Raw genomic sequence first — 26,339 nt, forward strand, 5'->3', positions numbered from 1 at the left:
ACAATTTTGATTTTGGCAAAAAAAATTGTAAAATAAAATTCATCTATATTGGAGTGTATTCTAACAATTTTATCATAGCAAATAGTTTTATGGTTTTAAAACACTAAATAACAGAAGAGTTTTCGTATTTAAATTAGTAAGTTGACCACCACTTAAAACCCAATCTAAATATAAGCCTGAAAGAAAAGAAAAAAAAAAGAAGAAAAAACCCCTAGATTGTTGAAAGTTGAAACCAAGATTTGTCGACAATTATTTAATGTGGTACGATGATTATAAATGTCATGTACGAACGACTTGACTAGGTATTAAACCACACCCAATGAACGGTACATGATTCATGTGTTAACCTCCCCCACTGGCAAACTTACATATGATTCATGTTAACATCCCCCACTGACAAACTTACATATGATTCATGTTACTTTTTTTTTACGCCCTCGATTTGATTTCTCAAACCTAACAATAAGAACCATTTGTATCCACACATATGACCTAATTTGTATTTATTACCTACCTATAAAAAAGTACTTATCAAAAGTTAAAATTAACATTAATGTATCAAGCATACTATATTTGAATTTACATATGTATATAATATAACTTTGCACTGTGGTTCTACTTTTAAGTTTTAACTATATTTGACATTAGATAAGGATCTATGATACATATTAAATTATAATATTAGAAATACAGGAATCTTTTTTATCAAATTCATTATTTATCTATATATATATAGAAGTATTGTAAAATTATTTGAAGTTATACAGTACTGATTCTGCTTAGTCTGTCAGAGTTACAATAAATCCCATAGTTAACCATGTAGACCCACTTCATAAGGGAAGTAAATAGTAAAGGCATGCATATGTTAAAATTCAAATAAAATATCTTCTTTTTTTGTCAAAGAAAGTTCAAATAAAATTTCTTCTAGAACAATTCTCAGGAATCTGATCTGTATTCTTAAACTATTCTAATAGAATATACCGTCGCATCTGATTTTTTATAGAATGTGCCGAGTCATTTTTATTTTATTTTTTAACACAAATGAGCAGAGTCTCATGTGTGACTCTTCTCTTCATATTTACTCTTTTTAACAATTGTTCAGTCAATTTCTTATTGTTCTACACTAAAAACTATCATTAACATGACAAACCAAAAAGAATCCATCATTATCAAGATATATAGGTTTTGATATCTTCTTTTGTTAAGTACCTTAGTTGGTCTTCTTCCCCAATCTAGTTTCTGGTTATTGTTTGTTTTTTTTTGTATACTTTTTATGTTCAAGTTATATAAGAAAACCCTTTCACAAAAAAAAAAAGTATATTCAGGGAACCAGAAATGTTTATCAGTTAATTTTTTTGTAAAACAATGACATGTTTTATCCTTACTTAAAAGAAAGTAATATTAAACAAAATATAGTGGTTTCGTTCGTCAAGCATAACAAATGAAACGACATGATCGTGTGACCCAATAAGCCCAGCAGCCGGATTTGACTTATCTCCTTCTTCTTCCTTTTCGGTCAAATGTTTGACTTTCTGCTAAAAATAACAAAAATGAATTTTAAAATTGAGAAAAAAGAGTTTCACCTTCACCAATCACCATTTCTCTCTACTCGCCAAGAAGTTTCCTTTCCTTTGATTGCACAACTAATCTCAAACTAAAAGATCTTCTCTTTAGGCATACCCAGATCTTTCTCTCTCTAAAGTCTCCACCTTTCACGGTTTTTTGCTTCTCACCTGAATCCAATCAATCTCGCCGGAGTGAATTCACCTTCCTCCGGTTGACTCGTCGGACTTAGTCCGACCTTTCAATTCGTAGATTCTGTTTACAATTCACTGATCGTTTGATTAGAAATGGGTTACTTGTTCTTCTAAGTCTCTCTTTAGCTGAAAGTTTGTTGCTTTACGACTCTTCGATTTACCCTTACTTGTTCAAGTTCTTCATCAAATTCGTAGTTATGGCGATAAGAATCACTTTCACTTACTCCACCCATGTTGCTCGGAATCTCGTCGGGACCCGTGTTGGTCCCGGTGGTTACTGCTTTGAATCCTTGGTTCGTCCTAGATTCTTCTCCCACAAGCGTGATTTCGATAGATCTCCTCGGAATCGACCTGCATCGATGTATGGTAGCATCGCGAGGGAGCTCATCGGAGAAGGAAGTCAAAGCCCGCTTGTGATGGGTTTGATCTCGATATTGAAGTCAACGACGGGTCATGAGTCGTCAACGATGAATGTTCTGGGGGTTTCATCTTTCAAGGCTTCTTCTATTATTCCGTTTCTTCAAGGGTCGAAATGGATTAAGAATCCACCGGTGATTGATGACGTGGATAAAGGAGGAACAGTTTGTGATGATGATGATGATAAGGAATCGAGGAATGGAGGAAGTGGATGGGTTAATAAGCTTTTGAGTGTTTGTTCTGAGGATGCTAAGGCTGCTTTCACGGCGGTTACTGTTTCTATCCTTTTTAGATCAGCTCTTGCGGAGCCAAAGTCGATTCCTTCAACGTCTATGTACCCTACCTTGGACAAGGGTGATCGCGTTATGGCGGAGAAGGTATGAATTCTGAGTCTGTTCATGTATAATTGTAATCATAAAACATAGCTGATGATGGATGGTGACTTTTTCTACACGGTTCTGGAATTAGTTCTTGCATGTTTTAGGATGGAGATAGTTGTATGATACTCTTATGTGATTGAATGTGAAGGTTTTTCTATAGGTGATTGCTAGACTTCACCTTGAGCTTTGTTTAGTTGCTTGATGTAGGTTTGTGAATGAGGCTGTTTTAGTCTCTTTATGACTAAACTGACCGTTTGTGTGCCTTGGTGTTGGTCAGGTCTCATACTTTTTCAGGAAGCCAGAGGTTTCAGATATAGTAATCTTCAAGGCTCCTCCAATTTTGCTGGTAAGTCACAGTTCATTGTTCTTGTTATTCAGATGTATCAACTTTTGTAAACTAAAGAATTTGATGATATTCTCCCTTTGAATTGCAGGAATATCCGGAATATGGCTACAGTTCCAATGATGTATTCATAAAAAGGATAGTGGCAAGTGAAGGTGACTGGGTTGAAGTAAGCCCTTATATCCAATCCACTTGTTGATTGATCCTTTTCACCCATTGAAGTCTTTTTTTCACCTCGGTCGGTATTATTTGTGTAGAGGCTTTCTCGGACTACAAGTTTTTTTTTTCAGAAATGGACCTAACCCCTTTTTCTGTTTTTTTAATCAAATTTTTGTCTAACCTGTAGATGATGTACCATGCAGGTTCGTGATGGGAAGCTCTTTGTGAATGACATTGTGCAAGAAGAAGATTTTGTCTTAGAACCAATGTCATATGAAATGGAACCAATGGTGAGCAACTTTTACTTACCACTTGTTCATCCTTGTTGAGTATCAGATTGTTAACAATGTTTGCTTTTCATGTTTATTTGCAGTTTGTCCCCAAAGGTTATGTCTTTGTCCTTGGTGATAACCGCAACAAAAGCTTTGACTCTCATAACTGGTAAACTCTATGATCGATTATGAGCATTCTTTTAATGTCTTTAATAGTTGGCAATTGTGTTGATTAATGGTAATGTGCGTCCCCATTGATGATTGATTATGGTGAATGTGCATGCAGGGGTCCACTTCCAATAGAGAACATCGTTGGAAGATCTGTGTTCCGGTACTGGCCACCGAGCAAAGTATCAGACACCATATACCACGACCAAGCTATCACAAGGGGACCTGTTGCAGTTTCATGACAAAAGAAAGTTGGATTTTTCTTAGGATTAAAGCACAAGATTGTGCAAAACCAGTCTGGTCAGAATTGGGTAGACTTGGAATTGAAACTCAAAACCGTTATGATATCTGCAGATACATACTGTATCATCGTTATGGATCGCATCTGGTTCTTAGCTGATGGTCGGGAAGCCGGAGATGTTACGTGTACAAAAGGAATGGAAGATGCAAAGAAAAGGAAACGATTTACTGTGATTGTTATGTGTGAAAACCCTGGACAAGATACTGTAGTAAAGCCATAAAGGCAACTGTTAAACAAAAGTGTGATTTTTTGTTGTTATGAGTTTGTACTATAGAATCGTGTAAAACCTCCTTTGTGTTGTTGTATGTAAATTGGGATATTGTTATATTCATGTTTTGGCTACTCAATTATTTTCACTGGGCATTAATCCAGTGGTTATTATTATAACTAGACCGATGGTGTCTATGTATGACTATATTTTCTAAGTATATAGAGTGACCGTTTCTTTGTCAACCATTCAAATTCTTAACCAGAGAAATATATCTTCTTGAGGTGGTGGTGGGTTTGTCTCACCCACTCACCATCATCGACCATTTTGTATTGGAGTGGCTACTTTTACAAATGGAGATGCCTAGCGAATCAAATGTTCCGTTATGCAATCGTGAGCTTCTCATTTTAACTCGAACACTCTCCACTAAAACTAGTCCAATGCATGTTAAGTTAGTAGACCGTGGTTTTTATAGCCGAGATGCTTAATATGATTAATCAAAAAGAAGAAAGTTTTTAGGCAGACAAAACTTTAAAAAATTAATTGACGAGGAAAAAAAAAGAAGAGCTCAGAGGTGTGGCATACATCAACTGATAGTTCAGAAGAATGCAATGGACCCAACCAATGCTGAAGCCTATATCATCATAGCTCAATGCACCAGCCGGGAATCGAACCCGGGTCTGTACCGTGGCAGGGTACTATTCTACCACTAGACCACTGGTGCTTTTTTGATTAAACACGACTAAATATATTAATATAGATATTATAAAGTATCATGTAAAAACAACACAATCTTTTGTAGTTTGTACCAACTACGAAGTAGTAAAAAGTCATTACAGAAGTAATTGTTGCTCATATTTCTTAGGTATATAAAGTAGAATAAACCATGCTACAAAAGTAGTAAAATTCACTTTTGTTTTCGTATTTTCCTTAATCGTAGCCACGAAAAGGCCTTCTGGATACAAACCTATAAAAGCCAAAATTGGTAATATGTATATGAAATGGATCAACAAAAAGCTGTTCCTCCTCTAATCCTCTCCCCCCTTCCTTTGAAAGGGAAGCTGTAGATTCTCTCTAAGAGAGATATCAAAGTTGACAAACGGAAACCTATGAAATCTGATACTACAACAGATTTCAGATATCGAGCTCCAGCTCTACGCTTGAAAATCTTTGTTTGAATTCCATACAGGATCCTGCTTTTGCACTCCATTGTCTGATATCAATCCGCTCCCGTTTTCCGCACTAACTAGCGGATCTTTCTCGTTTTCATCCATCTGAGACAAGACACATTCACAACATCAATTCTCAACTCTTGTTTTCTCGTTACGCATATAATGAAATGAAGTTGAGTCACATTGTGCCAAAAGGGAAGGTGAAACTATTTACCTGAGGCAATTGAGTTGATGTTTCTGTGGCCTTCTGTTGGGTTTCGAGTGTGCAGTAATAGGAATAAAGCACCATTCCAATCACGGCGACAAGAATACCAAGAATGTTGCGCCAGCTGAATGCGTCTTTCAGCAAAAGATACCCAAATGCTAACACTAAGCATGTTTTTAGATGTCCTAGAACCTGATAAGTGACAGGAGATGTCTTTCCAATGACGAGAAACGTGCTGAAGTTTACTGAAACAGATATGAGGCAGGACAAGACGATGAAGAACTGCATTCAAACAAGGTGTGTTTGTAAATATGTAGAAGCAATAATGAAGACCATTCCACATATATTGCTTCATTCTCACCACAACTTGAGACGTGTATTTGAAAGCAAACACGTTCTGGTTGGTTAAGAGACCATCTAAAAATGGGCCAGTAACAAAAAGTGTGATTGCTTGATATGGGCAAGACTGATACAGAAGTTGGGTGGATGAAACCTTATATTTCTTCTGGATCGTATTGGTCATCTGTATATAACTGGTTAAGATAACAGCAACGACTCCAACAAAGACTACTATTTAGCTGAACCACTGGCTAATAGAAGACATATGGAAAGGGGAAAGAGAATATAAGCATAGGATACAATTTGGGCAACACAAGTTGTGATAACAGCCAGTAGCGACAAGACAGAACCCAGCATATTAAGCTGGAGATCTGTTACGGTTGCAATTCCAACACCAAGGAGAAGGATGACTAATGAAAACTGGATTTTTCGACTGCAAATGAAATAAAATGGATCATTAGGCCTTTGACCTGAAAATCGTTTGACAAACTAATGGAAGTATGGAACCAAGAAACTTTGGGAAGAAGAATTACTCACTCAAAGGGAAAAGGGATAAAGGATACATAAGAAAGTTTCTAAGTTGCTCAACCATTCCACAGTAAACCAAAATAAACTATTGGAAGACAGACGTACTACTTCGACGTTAGGCCAATATCAATTTCTAAACCAATCCTAATACAGCTATCTCCAAGAGTACCAACATCATACATGTAATGGAAAAAAGACATATTACTTAGACAATATCAGTGCTAACCTGAACATCTTTCTGAAGAAGATGGTCTCTAAGACAACAGTACAGGGGATGATTGCAAGTTTTGTCATCTGATATCAAGGGAAGAGAAGACATGTATACAAGAACGAGGTTAAGAACACGATATCACATTCAACAGCAGCTAGAACGACAAAAAAGAAATAAGGGTTGTACCTGGTAAAAACCAACAGAATTAAAACCCAAGCTGAGATTTAATAATCCAATGGATATACCATTTAATACACCAAATCCCAGGACAGCTCGTGGATCAAAAGGCTTGTGCTCAAAAAACTTCATCCATAATGCCACATGAAGTGAACAAAATGTCACCAAAAGATGCCAGCTTGTCAAAGTAGTTGCTGTAAGTTCAATATAAAGTAATAAATGATTACACACAGATAGACTATGAGATTCCATGCATAAACTGTTATCATGAATGGAGTTCACCCATGGTAAAGAAGAACTAAAGTAGAGATTCAATCAATAAAGAAGCAAAAAGTTTCCTTATTTCTGGGACACACAAACAAAAAGTATGATTCAAAGCCACTAGATACCTCGAATAGTTTCCTGTGGAATCAAACCAGAATTAGTAGACACATAATCTTACCAAATGTGAAACCAAGGGTGCTAATAAGGGCCTTGTTACAGATCACGATCGAAACAGAGGACACAACGGATAAACTCAAAGCGCCGATTGTTCCAAGCTGGAACTTCTGGGCATCGCTCATATTTGCTCGCTTCTTCTATCACGATCTACGATGATCTAATAAAACCAACAATTACAGTATGGAGGAATCAAACTCACATCACATGCTTAGCCAATCAAAACCAAAAGTAACTGTAAGAGCAACGCGGAGAAGAAAAAAGGAACCTCATTTACGAAAATGCGAGAGAATTCAAAGCAGGAGAAGCTGAACTGCACCAATGGAAGATAATAACAACACGTCAAATTACAAGCAGAACAAGGATAGTGTAAAGTCGAAGAATCCTGAAGCAATAAACCCTAGATCTATCGATGAAGATAAAAAATAGTTTAACGGAGATTCAGGAGAAGAAAAGGAGAGAAAATGGAGAGAGAGACCTTGAGAGAATCAGACAAGTTCTAATGGAGGAGAAGAGAATCTGTGAATTTGGAAGAAGAAGCCTATTTTTGTAAATTCCAAGAGATTCACCATACGTCAAAATTGGGTCCTATATGTAATTAATATTATAACGGGGCTAAATGTAAATTTGAAAACATGGATGTATTTCATTTCTCAGGTGCAAATGTGGCATATATTGTCCATTGTGGTTTTCTTTTGAATTGAATAACCTTGATTTTTTGTGTAGTATTAAATATAATATTTAACTATAGCATTGGCTACACTTCTCGTTTTAAAATGATGACAAAAAAAGAAAAAAAAAAACTATAGCATTAGCTCTTTGAGCTTTTAATACAATCTCATAATAATAATAAAAAAACAATTATAACATAACTATGAGCAACAAAAAAAGAACATATAACATGTCATTTTAAATGGACAGTTGAGAAGTAGCTCATAATTGCTTAAAAGTTTAAAATAAAACTAAACTTTTTGCATGTGGTATTTAAGTTTTTTTCAAACACATAATTAGTTCAATTTAAGTGCCTCGTAGTTCAATCTAAGCTCATAATTTGTATAAAGAGATTATTGAAGAAGTTAAATCATATATTAAAGGTGGCCACATTAATTATAATCTTATTCATTCGGATGAAATCGACACCTGAAAAACAAAATTAGTTTATCAAATTGAAAAATTGATGATGCAAAGTTATAAAGCAAAAACAAAGTAATGCACACTTACCTAATGTCGAAATCTAGGTTCCTTTAACTTTGATACGAAATCAAATTTTTTTCAAGAATACATACTTACCTAAAGTAAAAGTAGACGGTTCTTTTGAAATTAGATTTTTCCGAAGAAACCGAAAGTATCTTTGTTTAGCCATTAAATCATGTAGTAACATATCTCTATCCTATCGGTAATGGATGAGGACCAAGAGCGAAGTACCATGTACAAAATTAGTTCAATAAACGTAAAACTTCAATCAATTAATAATCGATGAATTATTATTTTTTATATATTAATAATTTTTTATGACATAAATGATATAAATCAATAAAATAATTTTAAGAAGTCATTTTTGAAAATTCTATGTAAACATATTATCTCATCATATCATAAATTAACAATTGTTAAACTTATTGCTATATATACAACTTAATATTTATAATATATAATAGTATTTTATATATGACATCATATATATATATATATTATATGTAAAAACTTTAGTGTAGTATGACTTAATATTGTTTGTTTTTCTTAAGTTAATATTAATTCTGGTAGAGTTCATTTCAAATATGCTTACTACATGTAAAAAAGTTTATGTTGTTTTTTTATTCTAAACTTATTATTGTTTTTCTACTTGTAACTGTTTTAGAAATATATTGATTGTAAAGAAAAAATTGTTTTTTAGATATTATTTTTTTAATTACAAAATTAGTAAACCTCACTATAAATTAATAATTATTAAAATTATCGATAAATTAATATATTTATGAATATATAGAATTTTTCGTTTCTAATATTATTAATTTGTAGAGGTTTTATCGTAATTGTTTTTGGTAAAATGATTTAACCTCTTAATTAATCTCCTTATACCATTTACAAGTCTACTTCATGCAGTTTTCAACAACTGTCATAATTTGTGTTTAACAATATTATAAGAAACAACTTTTAAAAAAATTAAACCAACTAGGCATTTGGTTGAAAACAATTACAAAAAAAAAAATCAACTCAACTGTTTCATCACCAAGCACAAAGCTCCATTTGCCTTCTACAACAAAACCTAGATTAATGGAGACATACTATAAACCCCAAACTCAACACGATACCATAAAAATACAAAAACAAAAACAAAAAACAAAAGATGGGACATTGTCGCTGTTTAGAACCAGAAACTTATTTTTCCTACAACTATGACAGAATCAAACACAAAACTGTACTTCTCTCTCTCTCTCTCTCTCTCTCTTTCTCTTCTTCTTCTCCTACTCTTGGTCTCAGCATATTAATAAAACTGGCTATGACTTTGGCTTTTACCCTTTCCCTTTTTCCTTCCATATCAGCTTGAAACTCTCGGCTCTTCACGAACATTCTTACCCTCTCCTTCTAACTCTGTAACTCCTAAAACATCACTGGCGTCTTGAGCCACCACGCCCGAACACTGTCCTATTGCTCTTTTTCGACTCTCTTCTTTCTCCACCGCAACAGCTTCAACATCTTCTTTATTGTATGGATCACTGTTCAGGTCTATTCTCGCTGTGTTCACTTCCTTCTCCTCCTTACTCTTATCAGACTCAGCCAGTTCCATGTCCTTCTTCTTCTTATCTTCTGCTGCTGTTACATCGCGCTCCAACTGCTTCTTCTTCCTCCTCATCATAAGCGTCTTGAACCTTCTCTTCACGGTGCTACACACAGTGCAGCCACATGTAGGCTTGTGCCTACCTTTCCCACTTGGTGGCTGAATGCACACGATGCAAGAGCATCCAGCCCTGTGCCTTGGATGTCTGGTCGTGGTCGCTACCTCTGGCTCGCCTATTGTGTCTCCTAAGACTGCTGCACTCGCCAGTGCGTCCAAACCACACGGTTCTTGCTGACTTTTTGCTGCCTGGCTTTCCCCAGTTCTTCTCTTCTTGTGCTCTATATATATATGCATACAGTTAGTGTCTTGAGATTCTCAATAAGCTGAGATTATGAAAAGTAAGCTGCGTTCAGAAACAAATTTGCAGGATACCAAGCAAACAATCCATATTTTGATAAAATTCTAACATAAGGAAGGCGCAACATGCACAAATAACAGATACATATCCTGAATGTTTTATATGAACGCCAAACCATAAATTGCTCAGAAGTCACAACTACTTGGAAGCAGTCTAGATAATGAGAAAGAACCATGAGAGGCCAGGAAATAAAAGATTTCATACCTCTTCCTACTTTAAGAACATTCTCAAGTTCCTTCAGACTCTCCTCCGGTGCAGAACATGAACACCTATCAATGAATATATTATTAATTACAGTGACAGGACACTAGGGAGAAAAAAAAAAACTCTAAATGATCTTCGATTTAAGCGATCATGAGATTAAAGAAAAGACTTGTGAAAGTTCTTACCTACTCACATCCCAAACATTGTCTATACATGTCCATTTAAAGGAAAGAAGAGCATCTACAGGTAACCTTCTCCATTTAGAGCAGTCGTCGCAAGTTGCCCATCGTTCCTGTTCACTGGACCACAAAGAAATTTGTTAGTAAATCATTTGCAAGTATGGAAGTAAACTATAGGAGAAGATACGTTGCCATTCATTTTATTTTTTTACTTGAGAAGTGAAAGAAATAACTAACCCTGAAGGTTTTGTAGTGACTATAGTCCTCTTTCCAAAGACAGGAGGTTCCTGTGTATAACATTAACATGAACTATGACTTAACCAAGGATCAAGTTAAGGGTTAATCAAATGGTTGTAAAAAACAACATGATCTACCACGTACGTCATATTCTTCAATTTCTTGCTCCTCAATGACAACGATGGTAGGCTTTACACTAGGAGAGGGACGAAGCAAGTCCTGAGCTTCTTCCCAAGTGAGTCTCAGCTCCATAGATTCTTCACTATGCAAAAGAAGTCTCTTATTTTTTGCACCAATGGTTCGAGTTCTCTTCTTCTCTTTAACTCGTGTAGGATCATCACCTATCCTGCCCCCGTTAGTCTCACTGTTCAAATTCTCAGGCATACCATTCAACTCTTTCGGTATTAGTGAAATACACGAGGAACCATTTATGGAGGGTGGGTTTTCTGTTACACCAGACGATGATGTGTCCTCAGTTGATGTTCCGTTGGTGAGCCCACAACCCTATTTATAAATATTGTAACCGGATAAGAATGGAGCTAAGCAGAAAATAAAAACCAGCACATTCCTACAGAAACCAGTTCATAGAAACCCCAACCTGCATGTCTCCAGCATTAGCTGCCTTCCTGGAACCCATGATTAGTTTTCCGCCAGGATCAACCCGACTGAAAGTTACTGTAGAGGTGAAAAACACAGAAAACCAACAATAGTTTTAGAAAATGGTTCATGAAAATTTGATGTTAAAACCAGCAAATGCTTGAAGCTTTAGCTAAGACATGAACTATATTAAAAGTACCTGTATCACCAGCCTGTAGCATCATGGACTGTATGCATGGAGTGACACCTTCTAAAACATACATTCTACTATTGTTATTGGGCCAATATCTGAACTGGAACGTCCACTCCCTACCCCTCACATCTTGGATTTTCAAAGGAATGCCTTCGGATTGACTAATCGGAGGAAAATATGCCTATATACCAATGCAGACATCAGTCATAACTCTACAAAATATTTCAAGGACAAGAAAAGACATCACCATAGGAATGGGAAATTTACCTCTGCACAGGCTTTTGGAAGAACTAGACGACCAATGCGACCAGCATCACTGGCACTAAGAGTTTTCTCAAAGAGAGGTACAATGTTCAAATTCAAACTAGAATTTGTTAAGATAAACAATGAGTCACCAGAAGTCTGTCCAGAATAAAATATTTGGCAAAAGTACTAGAAGCAAATAAAGGATACTTTCCAGAGATCTGCTGAACCTCTTTATCCGTATATTTTGGCCAATACCGCGGAAGCAAGTGGCCTCTCCCTCGCCCTTCGACAGGAGGCCTTCCAATCCGCGCCTGAGCGGATTTACTAGCCACAGGAGGAGTTGAAATAGCAGGTCTTGATGGCTTTTGCAGTATATTAGAAGCAGAGCAATGGACCATGTTGGACTGAGAAGGACTGATGTGTTTCATTCCCTCGACAGCCTCGGTTGCAAAAGATGGGCTAAACGGATTCACAGCCAAACCCATATTTAAAGATGGCTGTAAAGGTGATGATTCATGCATTTCCCCAGCAGCATCCAGCCTATGCCCGGTGGTTGTACTTTCTGGACTCATTAGCTTACCAAACCCACGGTGAGGCATGAACTCTTCCCTTTTATCTCCGCCCATGACTAGTGGCTGAGAAAAGAGATCGCCTTCGTTTCTTCCTCCGCTTTCGCCATTTACATGTTGCCTATCAGCTAACGTTTTCATTGGCAATCTGCTAAAAACACCTGGATTCTCACCCCTTGTGTTCTGAAAAACGTGAAGACAGAATCCTTACAACAACAACTTACATATAATATACTCGAATACGCTGAACCGAGTCTAGTAAAAACTCACCAAATTGAGTTGATGGCAGCAAGCACATGTACTACAACCAACACCACCATAGTCCATTAACTCAATCGTTACCTTAGAAGCAATGCATCCACAATGTAGTCTCTGTCATCACAGAATCTCAATCAGAACAACAAAACATCACCACTAAACTCTATATATAGAAAAAACAAACATATTCACACAGTTTCAAAAAACGCACCTTGCTACACAAATAGCATTCCCTCCAACCAGATTGGTCCTTATGAAATTGTTCACAGAATAGAGAACTCTCATACGCAGATCTATAACAAAATCATTACAACCAAAGTCTCAATTTTTTTCCTTTTATGTACCAAAGTCACATATTTTTTCCCTATTTATAGATTAAAAGAGTCAAGATTCGCACTAAGAAACCATATACGTAGTCAAAAAAACAGAACATGAACAAACTAAGAGCTAAACAGAGAATCAAGAAGAGGGTCACGAAAAGATCGAGACTTTAGTCAAAAATCAAACGAAATTTGGAGTTTAGAATAGGAAATTAGAGAGATTGAGAAATACCCGCAACGATAACAGAGATCAGCGAGAAGACCAGATCGAAGAGGCCAACCTTTCTTCCATTCAACAGTAGAAGTCGTACCACATGAAGCGTTCATGCACATCTTTGACCCCATTTTGACTTCAAACATCACAAACTCCAAACCCCAATTCCAAAATCTTAAAACCCTAACACCACACAAAGAGCTAGAACAACGAATCGGATACGAAATCGACGTGAATTGATGAAATTGAAGGATTGAGGAAGAGACTAGTCATGAACATGCATCGACGTTGGTCAAAATCAAAGGTTCGTGTGTAGAGAGATCAGAGGATTGGTGAAGGACCGGCGGGGGAAGAGAAAGAGAAGATTTTGACGGCGAATTGAAGAAAGAAAGAGGACTGTAACGGCGAAGAAGAAGGCAACGAGGTTTTTTTTTTTTGGGTGAATTTTTTTTTTTGTTTCAATTTAATTTATCGATGTGAAAAATTAAAACTTTTATGGGTGAGATAGAGAGAGAAAGAGGGAGAGAGCATGCAAGTGAACGAAACGCATAAAATGCATGCACGACACTTGAAGACACACACAAAACTCGAAAAGTAAGAAAACTCGCAGAGATTTAGAACAGACACAAAGTGAAAGACTTTGGTTTTTTTTTGACTTTGTTAAGATATGTTTTTTTGGTATATAATATATATAGAAATGAAATTTAGGGTTGGTAGGAATCATATATTTTGGAAAAAAAATAGTATGGTGACGTAATTTTAATATTTGGTTATATGTATTCAACTAATTTATAGGTATTTTCCTTTCTACAGTTGGGGTATTATTTATATAAGGAAATATTGATTATTTCATCAAGAAAAGAAAGAATTATTCAATAGAAACATATATGTTTCTTTTTGCAAATCATAAATATATAGAGTGCATGCATGACACTAACACACACATGCACAAAAGACTTTGAGGTTCTTCTTTTTCTCTTTTGACTTTCTTGGTTTGTTATTGTCAATTACTCTAAGAAATCATTTTAATTTAAGTTTGTAAAAGTTATAAAAATTATCCTAAGAAAAGAAAATAATAGTACATAAATTCTACTTATCTAATTAAAGATTATAATAGAAATTTGCGATCGCGTACATGTATATGCTATATACTCTACCTGTCGTCATTCTCTGTATATGTATTCTAACCAAATTTGAGTTCCGAATACCCTAAAACTTAGAGTGGATTGAGACCGATAGATAAGTAAAAATTGACGATTCATATCAAACATGTAGTCTTATGGTAGAATATATATTCCAAAATAAGATACCAAATTTATAGAGAACTTGCAAACGAAATGGGAAGAATTGGTGGAATATAAACTAAAAATTCATTCTTGCTTAAATTGAATTTTTTTTTCCTACACTGAAGAAAATACCATCGACAAAAAGAAATATGCAAAAAATCAACACAATATATTTTGTAGGATTTGTTTATTTTTTGTTAATACTTTTGAAGGATTTGTAGTTAATTGAATATATATATATATATATAATATATTATGTTTTTTTTTTTGCCATTTTACTACATTTAACCATAACCTTGCTATTTATGGAGTCCAATAGTCCATGCGCATGATAAACATACAGTATAAGTGTTCACACGATTTTATATATGCATGTGATTTTCTGTCAAATAACACGTTACTACCCAAGAATATATCATCTATTTGTTCTAACTTTTACTCATGCATGCTCTATTCACTTCGTATTTCCCATTAAATCTTTAATCTTTTCTATCTAATTAGTTCAAATTTAAATCTAACTAAAATGACACCATATCTTTTGGAATCGCTCTCTTTTGGGTGGAATCTTCTATATTATCAACGAGCTACTATTAAGTTACTACGTTTTTTCACTCCCTTTTTTGACCTTATATATAGCTAGGCTTGTAACACCTATCGAGTAATTGACTACTGTTGGAACGAGTAAAAAACTTATAAGTTTTAACTCAGTGTAAAATGTCGCCGTCTGGTAAAAAGAGTGGTATTCTATGTATTATCCTAAATTTCATTATACACTTATGGAATTTTCTTGTTGACAGCAAAATATATAGACATAATCCTTTTTTGGATTTTTGCATATTTTCATATGTGGAAATAATCTTTTACCATGCAAAAGAGATATATAATCAACTTAGGGCCACTTTGCCCTTATCCTTGTAATAAATAGTTTTATTTTTCCCCCATAATTTAATTCATGAAACTGACTTGGATAGTCCGAACCACTAGATTAGATTCGCATCATACAAGTACAACTGGATTATAAAACTGAAATAGAAATTCAACTATAAAATTCAAAGCACGTAATGAACTTCTTCTTTTTTCACCTATTGTGTTTCCATATAATTCCACAAATGACATTTTTTAACTGGTAGTGAGGATAATAGGATATGATGATTCTCAAATTTCGAATATTTGTATATTGGTTGTTAAAAACATTCGGATAAGTCACAAACATATAAATCAGCATAACCTTGGAAAAAAATTACGTTTGAAATCTAGACTAATACATCCAATCCAATGATTAGTTTGAACTACATGCATAATTGCATACTAAATAATGATCAAGTATACTAAATTCTGGAGTTTGATATGATTAAGCGAAGCTTTAATGTTTCGGCCATGTGAAACCTCGTCTTAGAATAGTTGTCATCACGCGATGTTGGCTAACGTAACAAGAATCATCAATCTCGTACCACACATGTTGCACATGAGAAACAAACAGCCGCAATATTCTTGATTCACCTTTCTTCTTTTCTCTTTTAACCAAAAACATAAGCTGCAATATTCTTAATTCACACTCGGGACCAAAACATGTTAAAGAGTTATTGTTTTGTCATTGGTATTCAAACTCGTGATCTTGAAGATTTTTTTTTTCTCTGGTCACAACATCATAATCATGTTATTTTCTAATATTTATGTATACTTAGAAATAAATAATATAGTTAGGATATTTTTTAAGTAATTAATTAACATGCAAAGGATTTTGTAGGACGGCATGTAAGAAACAGAATCAACTGATAGAAACTGCAATAATGCCTGATACACACACACAGCTGTAATTGGGGCTCACGTTCCCAGCTTGCAATAGACATTTTTTTGTTTATCTTATTCATAAAATATATAATTACAATACTAATATCATGGCATCTCATTACCCCTCATATAATTAAAGTATAAAAAAACAATAAAGTATACCACATTTCTAAAAGAAAAGTACGCATTATGAACTTTATTAACTCAAATATCGAGTATCAGAGTAAAAATATGTCATATATAAGCCATATAGGCTTTTGTGAAAATCAACGGCATGTGTTAATGTTACAGGAATGAATTTGGAATCTTTAAAAGGGAAAAAAAACAAAAAATGAAACTCACTATGCAAAAAACCATGTCTACCTAAATTTGGTCACAAACATGTTTTACGTGATTATATTTGCCTTCATGAAGTATAGACCAACAAGAACGTCTCAAATAGTAAAGACAGAACGTGGGTAAGTGACAAACACGGTTGCATGTAAAAGGTAGGTACAAACGCTATATCGACAACCAGATATGGTTGGTGTTTATATCTGTGTAACCTAGTGGTGCATGCTCAATGAAAGATATAACCAAAAATAACACTTTTTTCCTTATGCTTAAGAAACATATCAGATTTGGTGATAACTTGAACTAAAGACCCAAGATATGGATATGAATTTCTTACCTAAGTTTTTAAAGAGTCAAGAAGCAATGCCTTGTTAAAACAAACGAGCTGAAGTGTGCGTCTTTCCAGCATTATCATTTGTTGGAACGGGTCTCTACTTGTCTTTTCTCCTGATTCTGTCTCAAGATTCATATGTTAGCTTTTTGTAATAATTCTAGGTAATAAACAAATTATCTTAGCAAACAGAATTAAATTTACCTCTGTTTCTTTGGTGACGAGCTTCCATGACCTCCTTGTTGGGGTTACATCTAACAACACTTAAGAAATTTTTATGTGTCAGTGTAACATATTGTAAGAGATGTTAGTGAAGAACACAAAGAAGTGTGTGACAATGTTCACCGTACATACTCATTTTCGTCTGAGAGGCTCTTTGCAATGGATGATGAGGTCTCATCTCCCTGATTTTTTGGGTGATTTACTTCTCTGCTTTGCTCATTATCGTTCTCTGATAACGTGTCATTCTCAAAACCGCATGTGTCTCCTGCTAGTTTAGATTTATGGTTTGCTGATAAACAGTTTACATAGTCCTCTTCATCGTGGTCACCATCATCATCATCTCCGGTGCCTCCTACTGAAAACTTGGGAATCCATGTTTCCGGAATAGAATCAGGGGCACGAGATGAACGCCAGTGAGAGGAACCACGCTCAGGGTTTAGGAAAGGATATGGCTTATTCCTCTCACTTGTAATCTCTGTGACAGAAGTTAAAACAGGAGTTTACATGTGAGAGAGAACGCCAAGATAATGATTATGTTTTAGGTCTGAAACCATATCCAAATATATTCTATGGTTCTAGATATAAGATCTCTGCACCGTGGCTTGGGACAGGATGATAGACAAGCCTTTGAAGATGTTTTAGAAATATAAATAAGAGAAACAAACCTGAGTTTATTCCTGCTGATGTAAATCCTTCTCCAAACCAATCGTAAGACGCGTCTAGACCACCCTTTCTCTGACTGGTAGATTTTAACTTTCCTGAGTTTGATAGTCTGCCCTGCTTTCCAGACCTAACTTGTCTCTTCATATGTTGATCATCCACTTCCCAGTCTTCCCACGATTCTTGGAAAAGGTCAGTATTGATATACTTTTTGTCTCCAAGGTTGCTAAACTTATTAGTTTCCCTTTTCCTTTGTCTTGTGTTGGTCTCAAACTGTGAATTGTGGGTTTCATTGGTCCAAACTGACAAGATTTAGGGGCAGTGACGGTTCAATAACTAGGAAGAATGAAATGTTTTCAAAATCCTAACATATGATTCTCAAGAATTCTTCAGAAAAATCAATACCTGCACTAGACGAGCAAGATTCTTCGCTGTTAAGAACAGTGAGCTAGTGTCAGGATTGCAGTTCATTCTATATAAAGTATATGAAACACAATCAGAAAGAAAAATATCGCAGATGCTTACCTACGCAAACTATGGCTGTCTTTATCTTCCTCAAGTACAATGGATGACCAAACCGGTCGGTCAAATACATTGTCAAAATCAAAGTCGGAGGTTCTGAAATAACAAGATGTTATGTTTGAAAAGTTTAATCAGCATGAGTTCAAAAATGGCTTGATGCATTTTAAGGAATTGACTTACGCTGCCTTTGCGAAACTTGGATAATCGATATTCCTTTTTAAAAGATGTGATCTTCGAGTTGGTGAATCTGAAATACAGAAAAACCAAGGAATTAGCAAATAAATAGGCAAAACCCCAGTAATTCCAACAAATATGTAGATAAATCACAAATATTTCTCCAACTTCAAACACCAACAACAGAGGAAACTAAGAGATACTGAAAGAAAGTGAACTAAAACTTAAGAGATATGATTTAGAACTTCCAAAAGAATGATATGAAACACTGAGTCAATGAACCTCCAAAAGACATACGCTTAGACTATAATTATTTTATGAATACAACTAACAAGGTCAAATGAAAATTCTTTGATAAAAGCATATATGCGTGTTAGCTGTTATTCCTAATTTAGTTGAGATAAACCCACCTCTAATGTTGGACCTCCAGGTCGTTTCCAGGTAATCCCTAAAACGCAGAAGACTTTTAATGTCAAAAGGCACAGTATCACCATCATAAAGTGACGAAATAAGAGAGTTTGAAGACTACCTCTTCTTTTTCCTATGGTGTTCTGTAGAAGAGCGACTCTCAGTGCAATCATTGCAATATTTCAGGAAATCAGGGTTCAAACTCTCCTTTTGGCATGGCTGTTCGGCCTTCCAGTAAAAACTATCTTCCCCGTCATCAAGAAAGGCGGGCTTAGCTGGTTAAGGAAGGACAAGAAATCAAATTCATACATCTTTTTACTTGATCTCGTGAGGAAAGAAAGAAACAGGTGCACATATCTTATATCAGAAAAGATTCCCTATAGTTCATATCACACCACATGAAATTGTGTAATATTCACTAAGAAGTGACATGCTACTTTGATCAAGTCATGTTTTCCATAAATTTCAGAAGGTAGTGGGTTGCATAGATGGTGATTTGTGAATGAAAAGAAAATAAACCTTTTGCATAAGACATTACCATTCCATTCATCGTCAGAGAACCTGCTGTTGTTGAAATCTGCAACGTCACAGAAGTAATTTCTAGAGTCGCTATATTGTTTGTGCAAGTGATCACTGAAAGTTTGCAGTTTTTGCTTTCTGCCCCCATCTTTAGCATGTATGCCAATTGGAGACCTATAAAGGCTGTCATCTTGGAACATTTTGCTACTTTGAATCATTGTGTCCTGTAAGAGGGAGATGAAAATATCCGGTCAGGAAAAAAGAGTTAGAAATGAATGGAAGACAGCTAAAAGATAAGATGACGAGACTTTGTTACCACTTCGTTCTCAAAGTCGTTGAGCCTTCCCCTGACATGTGATGTATCTGGTTGACCAGTATCCTTCCATGGAGAGGAGCACCGGTACACAAAAGTTCTTTCACATCACAAGTTAAATAAAATCACTGATCTATATCTTAAGTGGTACATATTACTGCTAATGTAAGAGAAAACAGTATAAATAAATAAAAAGGAAAACAAACAAAATGCAAACAAGTCCCAAGAAAAAAAAATACTCGTGAATGCTAATCACCTGTCTGATGGTTGTGGGGAATTAACTGGAGTTTCCGTGTTTATTTTACCTAATCCTGAAAGGAGAAAGTAAGAGTCACACGAGAGAGGCACAGTAGGATAACCTCTTAAAGACTGATCATGATCTAGGTACACATGGAAAGTTGAAATTTTCCACTACTCTGTGATCTCTAAGATCTATACCTTCGACTGAAAATGCCATGTGAGCCTCAGACGGAGAACATTCTTCCAGGTTGGTTGTTGTATGATCATCACCAACCAAATCAAAGACAGATAACTCTGAAAAATGTATAATGTCCATGTCAACATAAAATTTGAGACTTGCAGATGGCTAACATTCTGATAACTGAGCATGCAACAAAAAGTGATTGCGAAGTCAAACCAGAATGAAAACAAACTACAGTAAACCTTTCTAGTTTCTAGATATTGTCTCAATACTAAAGTTATAGTGATTACTTACTCCGCTCAGTGCCATCCATCAGATCTGCGGTGGTGTTTGTTTTCTTGAAATCATTTGTCTGGTTGTCAGTGTTTGCTTTCTTGAAATCATTTGTCTGGTTGTCAGGGATACTAAACAAAGTCCTGTAAGAAAGTAAAGCATCAAAATTTCTATGAAAATGTGCAATTCTGTTAGCAAGATAACCAAGATGATATACATGCTGAGAAAGAAAACTTGTGCAGTGGCATTATATGAAAGCAAAAACAAAGAAAACTGGCTTGCCTCTTAGAGGAAGTAGGTTCTGCTATATGGTTAAATGAACTTCCTGCATTATCACATACAACATGAGCAGAAGAGGACCATATTCATAGATAATGAGTTTGACGACCTTACCTACTCCGGACATGTTGTCCTTAAGGCTGTAAAAATCAGCATCCAGATCTTGCATTCCTTTTTCCGTTAACAAGTGACACAAACAAGAAAAATGCAAAGTGAAATTACATGTCATGGTTCTGAGCGATAAAGCAAATAAATGGTTCATAAACTGACTCCAATTATGACTGCTGGAAGTCATAACAAGCATATACTTACCATTTTCTGGACCAGAAGGTTTGCATTCAGGAGTAGCGGTTGACAAATTCAGCAAATTGAGAATATCCAGAGATTGGTGTTCTCTTAAGTGTTGATTACTATTGTTTATATCATTACTACAGCTCTCAGACCCAACTGTGAACTGATGCTGTTGCTGTCTCCTCTGCTCAAAATATTGTTTTTGCCTTCAGGTGCAACAAAGATGAAATTAAAAGTGTAAGCACAATGGGAAGCATATGCTGACAAACATCTCATAAAGAGAACAAGAAGGAGCTTACACACCTCTTCTTCACTGACGTGTGTGACTGATTACCCCAAAAGGTTCCCAGAAAACAATAACAAGTCAAAATGAAAACAAATTATAAGAAAAATAAGCTATTATCCCAACACCAAGAGGTTTTAGCTTCACCCCATTTATAACGGACCTCTGAATTTGAAATATCACTAAAAGGAAAAAGTCACTCACAGCGGCTACTTTCCGCCTCGATCCTCCCATCCATTGCAGCATTCGTAGAAATTCCGGTTCTTAGAGTTTTCAAATTGTACGACTGCACAAAGATTTCGAAATTAAAATTTCGACGCCACCACGAACAATTCGACCCAACGATTCCATAACTAGGTTGCGATTCACTATCAATTAGTCACTGAGACTGAAAATTTTGAATCCTAATCCTAAATTTCCGATCAGATCTAGAAGAATCTAGGTAAAATTTCTACGAAATCCCTCAAAAAACATACAGATTCGAGAGAGGAGAAAGAGATATATTTAGAAAATTCGAGAAGCTTCGACAGTATCTGAATCGCGTCCCCAAAACGGAGCTCGGAGCATAGAAACGATTACGAGAACTTGATAATTGCTGCTACCGAATGATGAATCCGATGATCTTTGATCAAATTTGCAGCAGGGGAAATCAAAGACAACGAAACGAACGGTCTTTCAAATTTCGAAAATTTCTTGTAAGCATTTGGTGTTTTTTTATTCCCGCTGCGTAATCTCTGCGAGTGATGATATTAAGGAGAAAAATAAATGGGCTTTATAAAGCCCATTATTAGTATCTAAATTGGAGCCTATATTAGCCCATATTACTGGAAATAGTCGAATTTGTAATTAACCTATTTTGGTAATCTTTTAACACCTCCCCAAATTGTGTAATGAGATTTATTTGGTTTGAACAAGATTATTAACGTTAGAACCTAGAAACCTTCAAATTAACAACTATGGTCCAAGTCCAACAATCATGAGATTTTCAAATGATATAAGTATAACATTGATCCATCCAAAACAATGAGCACCACTAATTATTATTGCAATCGTAGAACGAACCATTTAAAGACATTTTACACAAAAACATCTCACAAAAGCAAAACAAGGGAATATTTCAACAGATTTCACAAACATTTATAAAGTCATCTTCATCCTTTTTTTTGTGCAGAAAGTTTAACAGTTCCTTGGTTTCATAACGATTATGGAGTGGTTAAGGATGTGCAAGCTGAATTGTCCACCTTTCTCACTAGTATCCACTTTAGACTGTCCTGGAGGAGGAAGAAGCTCGAAGTTCTGGACCATCCTACCAATGGTGATCCCCAAAATAGGCAATGCCAATATAATCCCGGGACAGCTTCGACGTCCAACACCAAATGGCACATACCTGAAGTCATTACCGTTAGCTTCCACGTGCGATTCTTCTTCAAAGAACCTCTCTGGTCTAAACTCTTCAGGCTTCTTCCAGCTGTTGGGGTTGTTTGCTAGCCACCAAGCATTAACAAGGATTTTGCTTTCTGCTGGGATATCGTAGCCAGCGAGCTTCGCATCATGGAGGTTCATGTGAGGCACGAGGAGAGGAATCGCCATTCTCAGACGAAGAGTCTCCTTAACCACAGCTTGAAGGTATGGAAGTTTGTGAAGATCAGGCTCGGTGACTTGCACACCCGGTCCAAGAACTGTGTCGAGTTCGTTCCTTAGCTTACTCTGGATTTCAGGATGGTTCACTAGCTCTGCAATTCCCCACTCGATAGACCACAATGTTGTCTCAATCGCTGTTTCAGCAGAAATCAAGATATCAGCTTCACAAAACCATATACAATCCAGCCTCTTCAGGGGAGACCAAAAAACCAACCTACATGAGCCTAATTTCCTGTTATGGTTACAATTCCGGATTTCTAGGATTCACTTAAAACACTAATGTCCAATTCCTTATGCAAGCAGAGACGTCTAGAGGATTGATTACGTATCCTACAAGTAAGAAATAGAAGTTACCGGCGACATTGATGTTCTCGACGATGTAAAGAACATTGTCCTCGTTGATTTCTCCCTTCTGCTCAGCTTCAAGGATGTGATCAATGGCACATTTCAATCCTTCACTACCTGTAGGCTTAGAACTCGCAATTTGCCTGTAAGAATGAATCATCAATGTCAATTTCCCAAAATCAAACTCAAAAGATAAAACTAAAAATAGAAACAAAAAAATGAACTCACTTCCTCTCATCAACAAAGTACTTCTTGAAAAGAGCGATTCTTCGATCTTTCACATCTTGACAAATCTTCAAATAGCCTCTGAGGAATGGTCTAAGGATAGGAATGAAATCTCCATAGTTATACTCAAAGCTCTGAGCTAATCGACTTCTCTCACCATTCAAAGCCTTAAGCCTAAGGAAAAGAGGATCATCCTCACTCTCAAATCTTCTATCGAACATGATACGGAACATATTGTTATACATCATCAATTGCAAACGTTTCCTCAACACGATTCCTTTCGTAGCAGAATCTGGATTCTTCTTAACATCTTCAACAACACTAGCTGCTTCAAACTCCCAACCTTCACGATTCTGTTGAACAACTTTGTTGGTGAAGAAAGGAACCGTCATGATTCTTCTCATCTTCCTCCAATGCTCGCCGTAAACAGTGAACACCATATCTTGACCTTTCCCGGTGAAAATGTCGAACACGACGTTTCTCGTTCTGGATCCAAACTCAACGCCTTGAGTGAGGAGCACTTCCTTTGTTAGATCCGGTGAGGAGACGACGACTAGGTTTCGCTGACCCATACGGAGGAGGAAGAGATCGCCGAATTTCTTAGCGTAATCGACGAGATTACGGTGGTTGAGATCATCTCCGACTTGAAGCCAGTTTCCGAAGATCGGAATTGGTATAGGACCTGGAGGTAGCTTCAATTTCTTGCCGCGGAGCTTTGAAATCACCGTGGCGAGAATCACCGCCACGAAGACGGCGATTAAAGACTTCTCCAGCAAGAGGAGGTCCATTATAGTTTGTGTATCCGCAATGATATTGTTTTTTTCCGGTGAGAAAATCGTCGGCGAGAGTAATTGAAAGCAGAAGAAGCTGCTGAGGAAGAAATAAAGAAGGGAGAGAGGATTTTATAAGAGGGAGAGGTTTGGTTGGTTTGAGAAATGAGGACCAACGGCAAAAGGTAAACGGCGTTAGGTACGTGGGAGTTGGTGAATGATGAGATAATAAACGGCGTTAAATTTAACGTGATTGCGTGTGTGTGAGTGGGGCTTGGTGTTGTTGTTGATGGTGGTAGGTAAAGAAAGACCACAAAGTGTATGTAAAAGTGTTTGGTGAAGGTAGGAGGAGGATGTGAGATTATGTTCATATCTATTAACTAAAGTTCTCTTTGTATTTTCTATTTCAGTGGAATTAAGAAACGACTAAATATGCTCATTAACAATAACCAACAAAAGAAAATGTTAAAAAAACGAAAGTAGTTGCTTCAAAAATCATATGAATAAGTGAGGGGATAAATTATATCATAATCATATTCTAACATAGATAGTATAGTACTAGGTTACTGTCAATACTTTTGTGAGATATTATTTAATTAAGTTCATCCTACAAAGCTATGAATAATTCGATCAAAATCACTGGCACTTGTATGATTATATTTTCGCAAATTCGTTTTAGCAAGTTTTCAAGTCTTTTATCAAAATATGTACTATGTAGTCGTTCTCACTCTTAGGAGTTTTGTAATACTCCTGAAATGATGAAGTTTTCCCGATTTAATGATTGACACATACTAAGTAGTAACATATAGATTCGTCACGTTTTGAACTTATTTCATCTTTTTTGCTCATGGTAAAAAAAGAAGAAGATAAAAACGAGTCAACTATTTCTATTTACCTCAAGATATCTTAAGATTAACTTAAGGACAACACTCGAGTGCTCTTGTATATAAGATTAACTTAATGTATCTGAGCACAGTTTGTAATCTAATAGTTTGTATAAGTACTCAAATATAAACTCGAGACGACAAAAAAAGTTATGCACAAAGAGTATTATTGATTGTATATGTTTTAAAGTTTTTCATTGTCTACCATGTACTATATGGTGATTCCTTTTTTGTATTTAATTATAATGTATGTACTACATCTTCTTTATTGGTACATTGATTATTTCTCAAAAGCAAAGTTCAAAATTTTTAGATGCACGTTCAATAAAGTTACATTAGTATTTTGAATTAAGGTTGTTTAAAGGGTTTTCAAAACAAAAAAAAAAACACGTATGCCGAATTTCGTTGGTCTATCATATGGAGAAAAGATCTTCAATTCGGATAGACCAACCCGCCAATAGTTTTGAACATTTTGCAAAACATTGCCGATTGTTTTGGACTTTGGGTTTGATAAAGGAAATTCCAATTACGACAAAAAAAAAAAAAGGAAATTCCAATTACGTGAATATAAAAGACTGTTTTACTTAGAAAATGCTTTGTTTGCATTCTACTGATTTTTAATTATTCTAGTGATATTTATTGTCATGATCCATGAATATTGGCGACAGTGCATTACGTTTGTGTCTCTGTGTTGACATTTAGCAAAAAATCAAATATGAATTTCAATGACTTTTTTAATCAAAGAAATCTAAATATCACTGTTTTTTTATCCTTTTTGAATAATAAGGATAAAACAAACAAGAGAAAAAACCATTATCCTTATCCCTTTACCTATGGTCAATGCAAAGCTATGAGAAACCATGTGAAAGAAAGAAAAAAATTGAACGTATTGAGACGCCGTCAGATTTGACGCCGTTAAGAAAACAAATTATTTTTTTTTTGTGTTTTTTGAAAAAGAGAAACAACTAGTGGTGGTTAAAATATACGCGCGGCACAGTACAAGGGCTTACCATTTGGCGCATACACATCCGTCCATGAACTCTTTCAATATCAAAAAATCAATTTTACAACAACCACTC

General features: G+C 35.7%; 5 protein-coding genes and 2 non-coding genes across 24 annotated transcripts; 1 reads left to right on the forward strand and 6 right to left on the reverse strand.

Annotated features, from left to right (window-relative positions):
• Nucleotides 1-1,392: 1,392 nt before the first annotated feature.
• On the forward strand, nucleotides 1,393-4,253 carry TPP (thylakoid processing peptide). Its single transcript, NM_128597.3, has 6 exons — nucleotides 1,393-2,551; nucleotides 2,832-2,900; nucleotides 2,989-3,066; nucleotides 3,260-3,346; nucleotides 3,430-3,497; nucleotides 3,615-4,253. The coding sequence occupies exons 1-6, from the start codon at nucleotides 1,955-1,957 to the stop codon at nucleotides 3,736-3,738; spliced, it is 1,023 nt and encodes a 340-aa protein (NP_180603.2). The 5' UTR covers nucleotides 1,393-1,954; the 3' UTR covers nucleotides 3,739-4,253.
• A 316-nt stretch (nucleotides 4,254-4,569) lies between these two features.
• On the reverse strand, nucleotides 4,570-4,656 carry AT2G08390. The gene has a single exon (NR_140332.1). It is a non-coding gene; the product is annotated as an other RNA (small nucleolar RNA).
• Nucleotides 4,657-4,658: 2 nt separating this feature from the next.
• Nucleotides 4,659-4,729, reverse strand: AT2G30450. The gene has a single exon. It is a non-coding gene; the product is annotated as a tRNA-Gly (tRNA).
• Nucleotides 4,730-4,784: 55 nt separating this feature from the next.
• AT2G30460 (Nucleotide/sugar transporter family protein) lies at nucleotides 4,785-7,660 on the reverse strand. 6 transcript variants are annotated; one of them, NM_128598.5, is made up of 9 exons: nucleotides 7,554-7,660; nucleotides 7,344-7,388; nucleotides 7,080-7,235; nucleotides 6,647-6,831; nucleotides 6,476-6,543; nucleotides 6,022-6,154; nucleotides 5,744-5,905; nucleotides 5,392-5,664; nucleotides 4,800-5,279 (listed from the first exon to the last, which is right to left on the reverse strand). In NM_128598.5, the coding sequence occupies exons 3-9, from the start codon at nucleotides 7,198-7,200 to the stop codon at nucleotides 5,160-5,162; spliced, it is 1,062 nt and encodes a 353-aa protein (NP_180604.4). In that variant the 5' UTR covers nucleotides 7,201-7,235; nucleotides 7,344-7,388; nucleotides 7,554-7,660; the 3' UTR covers nucleotides 4,800-5,159. The 6 variants fall into 6 exon arrangements, with proteins under 6 accessions (NP_001324798.1, NP_180604.4, NP_001154542.1 ...); NM_001336258.1 differs by having other exon boundaries at nucleotides 4,785-5,279; nucleotides 6,647-7,235; nucleotides 7,554-7,595; NM_001161070.2 differs by having other exon boundaries at nucleotides 7,344-7,660.
• A 1,478-nt stretch (nucleotides 7,661-9,138) lies between these two features.
• On the reverse strand, nucleotides 9,139-13,988 carry HSI2 (B3 domain-containing transcription repressor VAL1). The gene is made up of 12 exons (NM_179815.3): nucleotides 13,308-13,988; nucleotides 12,967-13,048; nucleotides 12,768-12,869; nucleotides 12,136-12,680; nucleotides 11,950-12,046; nucleotides 11,689-11,863; nucleotides 11,491-11,567; nucleotides 11,037-11,396; nucleotides 10,893-10,942; nucleotides 10,662-10,775; nucleotides 10,477-10,541; nucleotides 9,139-10,192 (listed from the first exon to the last, which is right to left on the reverse strand). Exons 1-12 carry the CDS (start codon nucleotides 13,433-13,435, stop codon nucleotides 9,615-9,617), a joined length of 2,373 nt encoding a protein of 790 aa, NP_850146.1. The 5' UTR covers nucleotides 13,436-13,988; the 3' UTR covers nucleotides 9,139-9,614.
• A 1,773-nt stretch (nucleotides 13,989-15,761) lies between these two features.
• On the reverse strand, nucleotides 15,762-22,127 carry AT2G30480 (uncharacterized protein). 13 transcript variants are annotated; one of them, NM_001336267.1, is made up of 21 exons: nucleotides 21,872-22,119; nucleotides 21,600-21,681; nucleotides 21,416-21,438; nucleotides 21,134-21,318; nucleotides 20,936-20,992; nucleotides 20,825-20,867; nucleotides 20,564-20,685; nucleotides 20,287-20,382; nucleotides 20,105-20,159; nucleotides 19,852-19,948; nucleotides 19,555-19,759; nucleotides 19,138-19,291; nucleotides 19,019-19,056; nucleotides 18,615-18,681; nucleotides 18,438-18,530; nucleotides 18,318-18,343; nucleotides 17,918-18,214; nucleotides 17,385-17,727; nucleotides 17,235-17,293; nucleotides 17,037-17,152; nucleotides 15,762-16,109 (listed from the first exon to the last, which is right to left on the reverse strand). In NM_001336267.1, the coding sequence occupies exons 2-20, from the start codon at nucleotides 21,639-21,641 to the stop codon at nucleotides 17,037-17,039; spliced, it is 2,118 nt and encodes a 705-aa protein (NP_001324341.1). In that variant the 5' UTR covers nucleotides 21,642-21,681; nucleotides 21,872-22,119; the 3' UTR covers nucleotides 15,762-16,109. The 13 variants fall into 13 exon arrangements, with proteins under 13 accessions (NP_001324341.1, NP_180606.2, NP_001324342.1 ...); NM_001336270.1 differs by having other exon boundaries at nucleotides 15,951-17,152; nucleotides 17,381-17,727; nucleotides 21,872-22,127; NM_001336262.1 differs by lacking the exon at nucleotides 15,762-16,109 and having other exon boundaries at nucleotides 16,472-17,152.
• Nucleotides 22,128-22,335: 208 nt separating this feature from the next.
• C4H (cinnamate-4-hydroxylase) lies at nucleotides 22,336-24,723 on the reverse strand. Its single transcript, NM_128601.3, has 3 exons — nucleotides 23,610-24,723; nucleotides 23,391-23,524; nucleotides 22,336-23,170 (listed from the first exon to the last, which is right to left on the reverse strand). The coding sequence occupies exons 1-3, from the start codon at nucleotides 24,392-24,394 to the stop codon at nucleotides 22,572-22,574; spliced, it is 1,518 nt and encodes a 505-aa protein (NP_180607.1). The 5' UTR covers nucleotides 24,395-24,723; the 3' UTR covers nucleotides 22,336-22,571.
• Between the last annotated feature and the right edge of the window lie 1,616 nt (nucleotides 24,724-26,339).

This window comes from Arabidopsis thaliana, chromosome 2, assembly GCF_000001735.4.
Source record: "Arabidopsis thaliana chromosome 2, partial sequence".
Lineage (NCBI taxonomy): Eukaryota > Viridiplantae > Streptophyta > Magnoliopsida > Brassicales > Brassicaceae > Arabidopsis > Arabidopsis thaliana.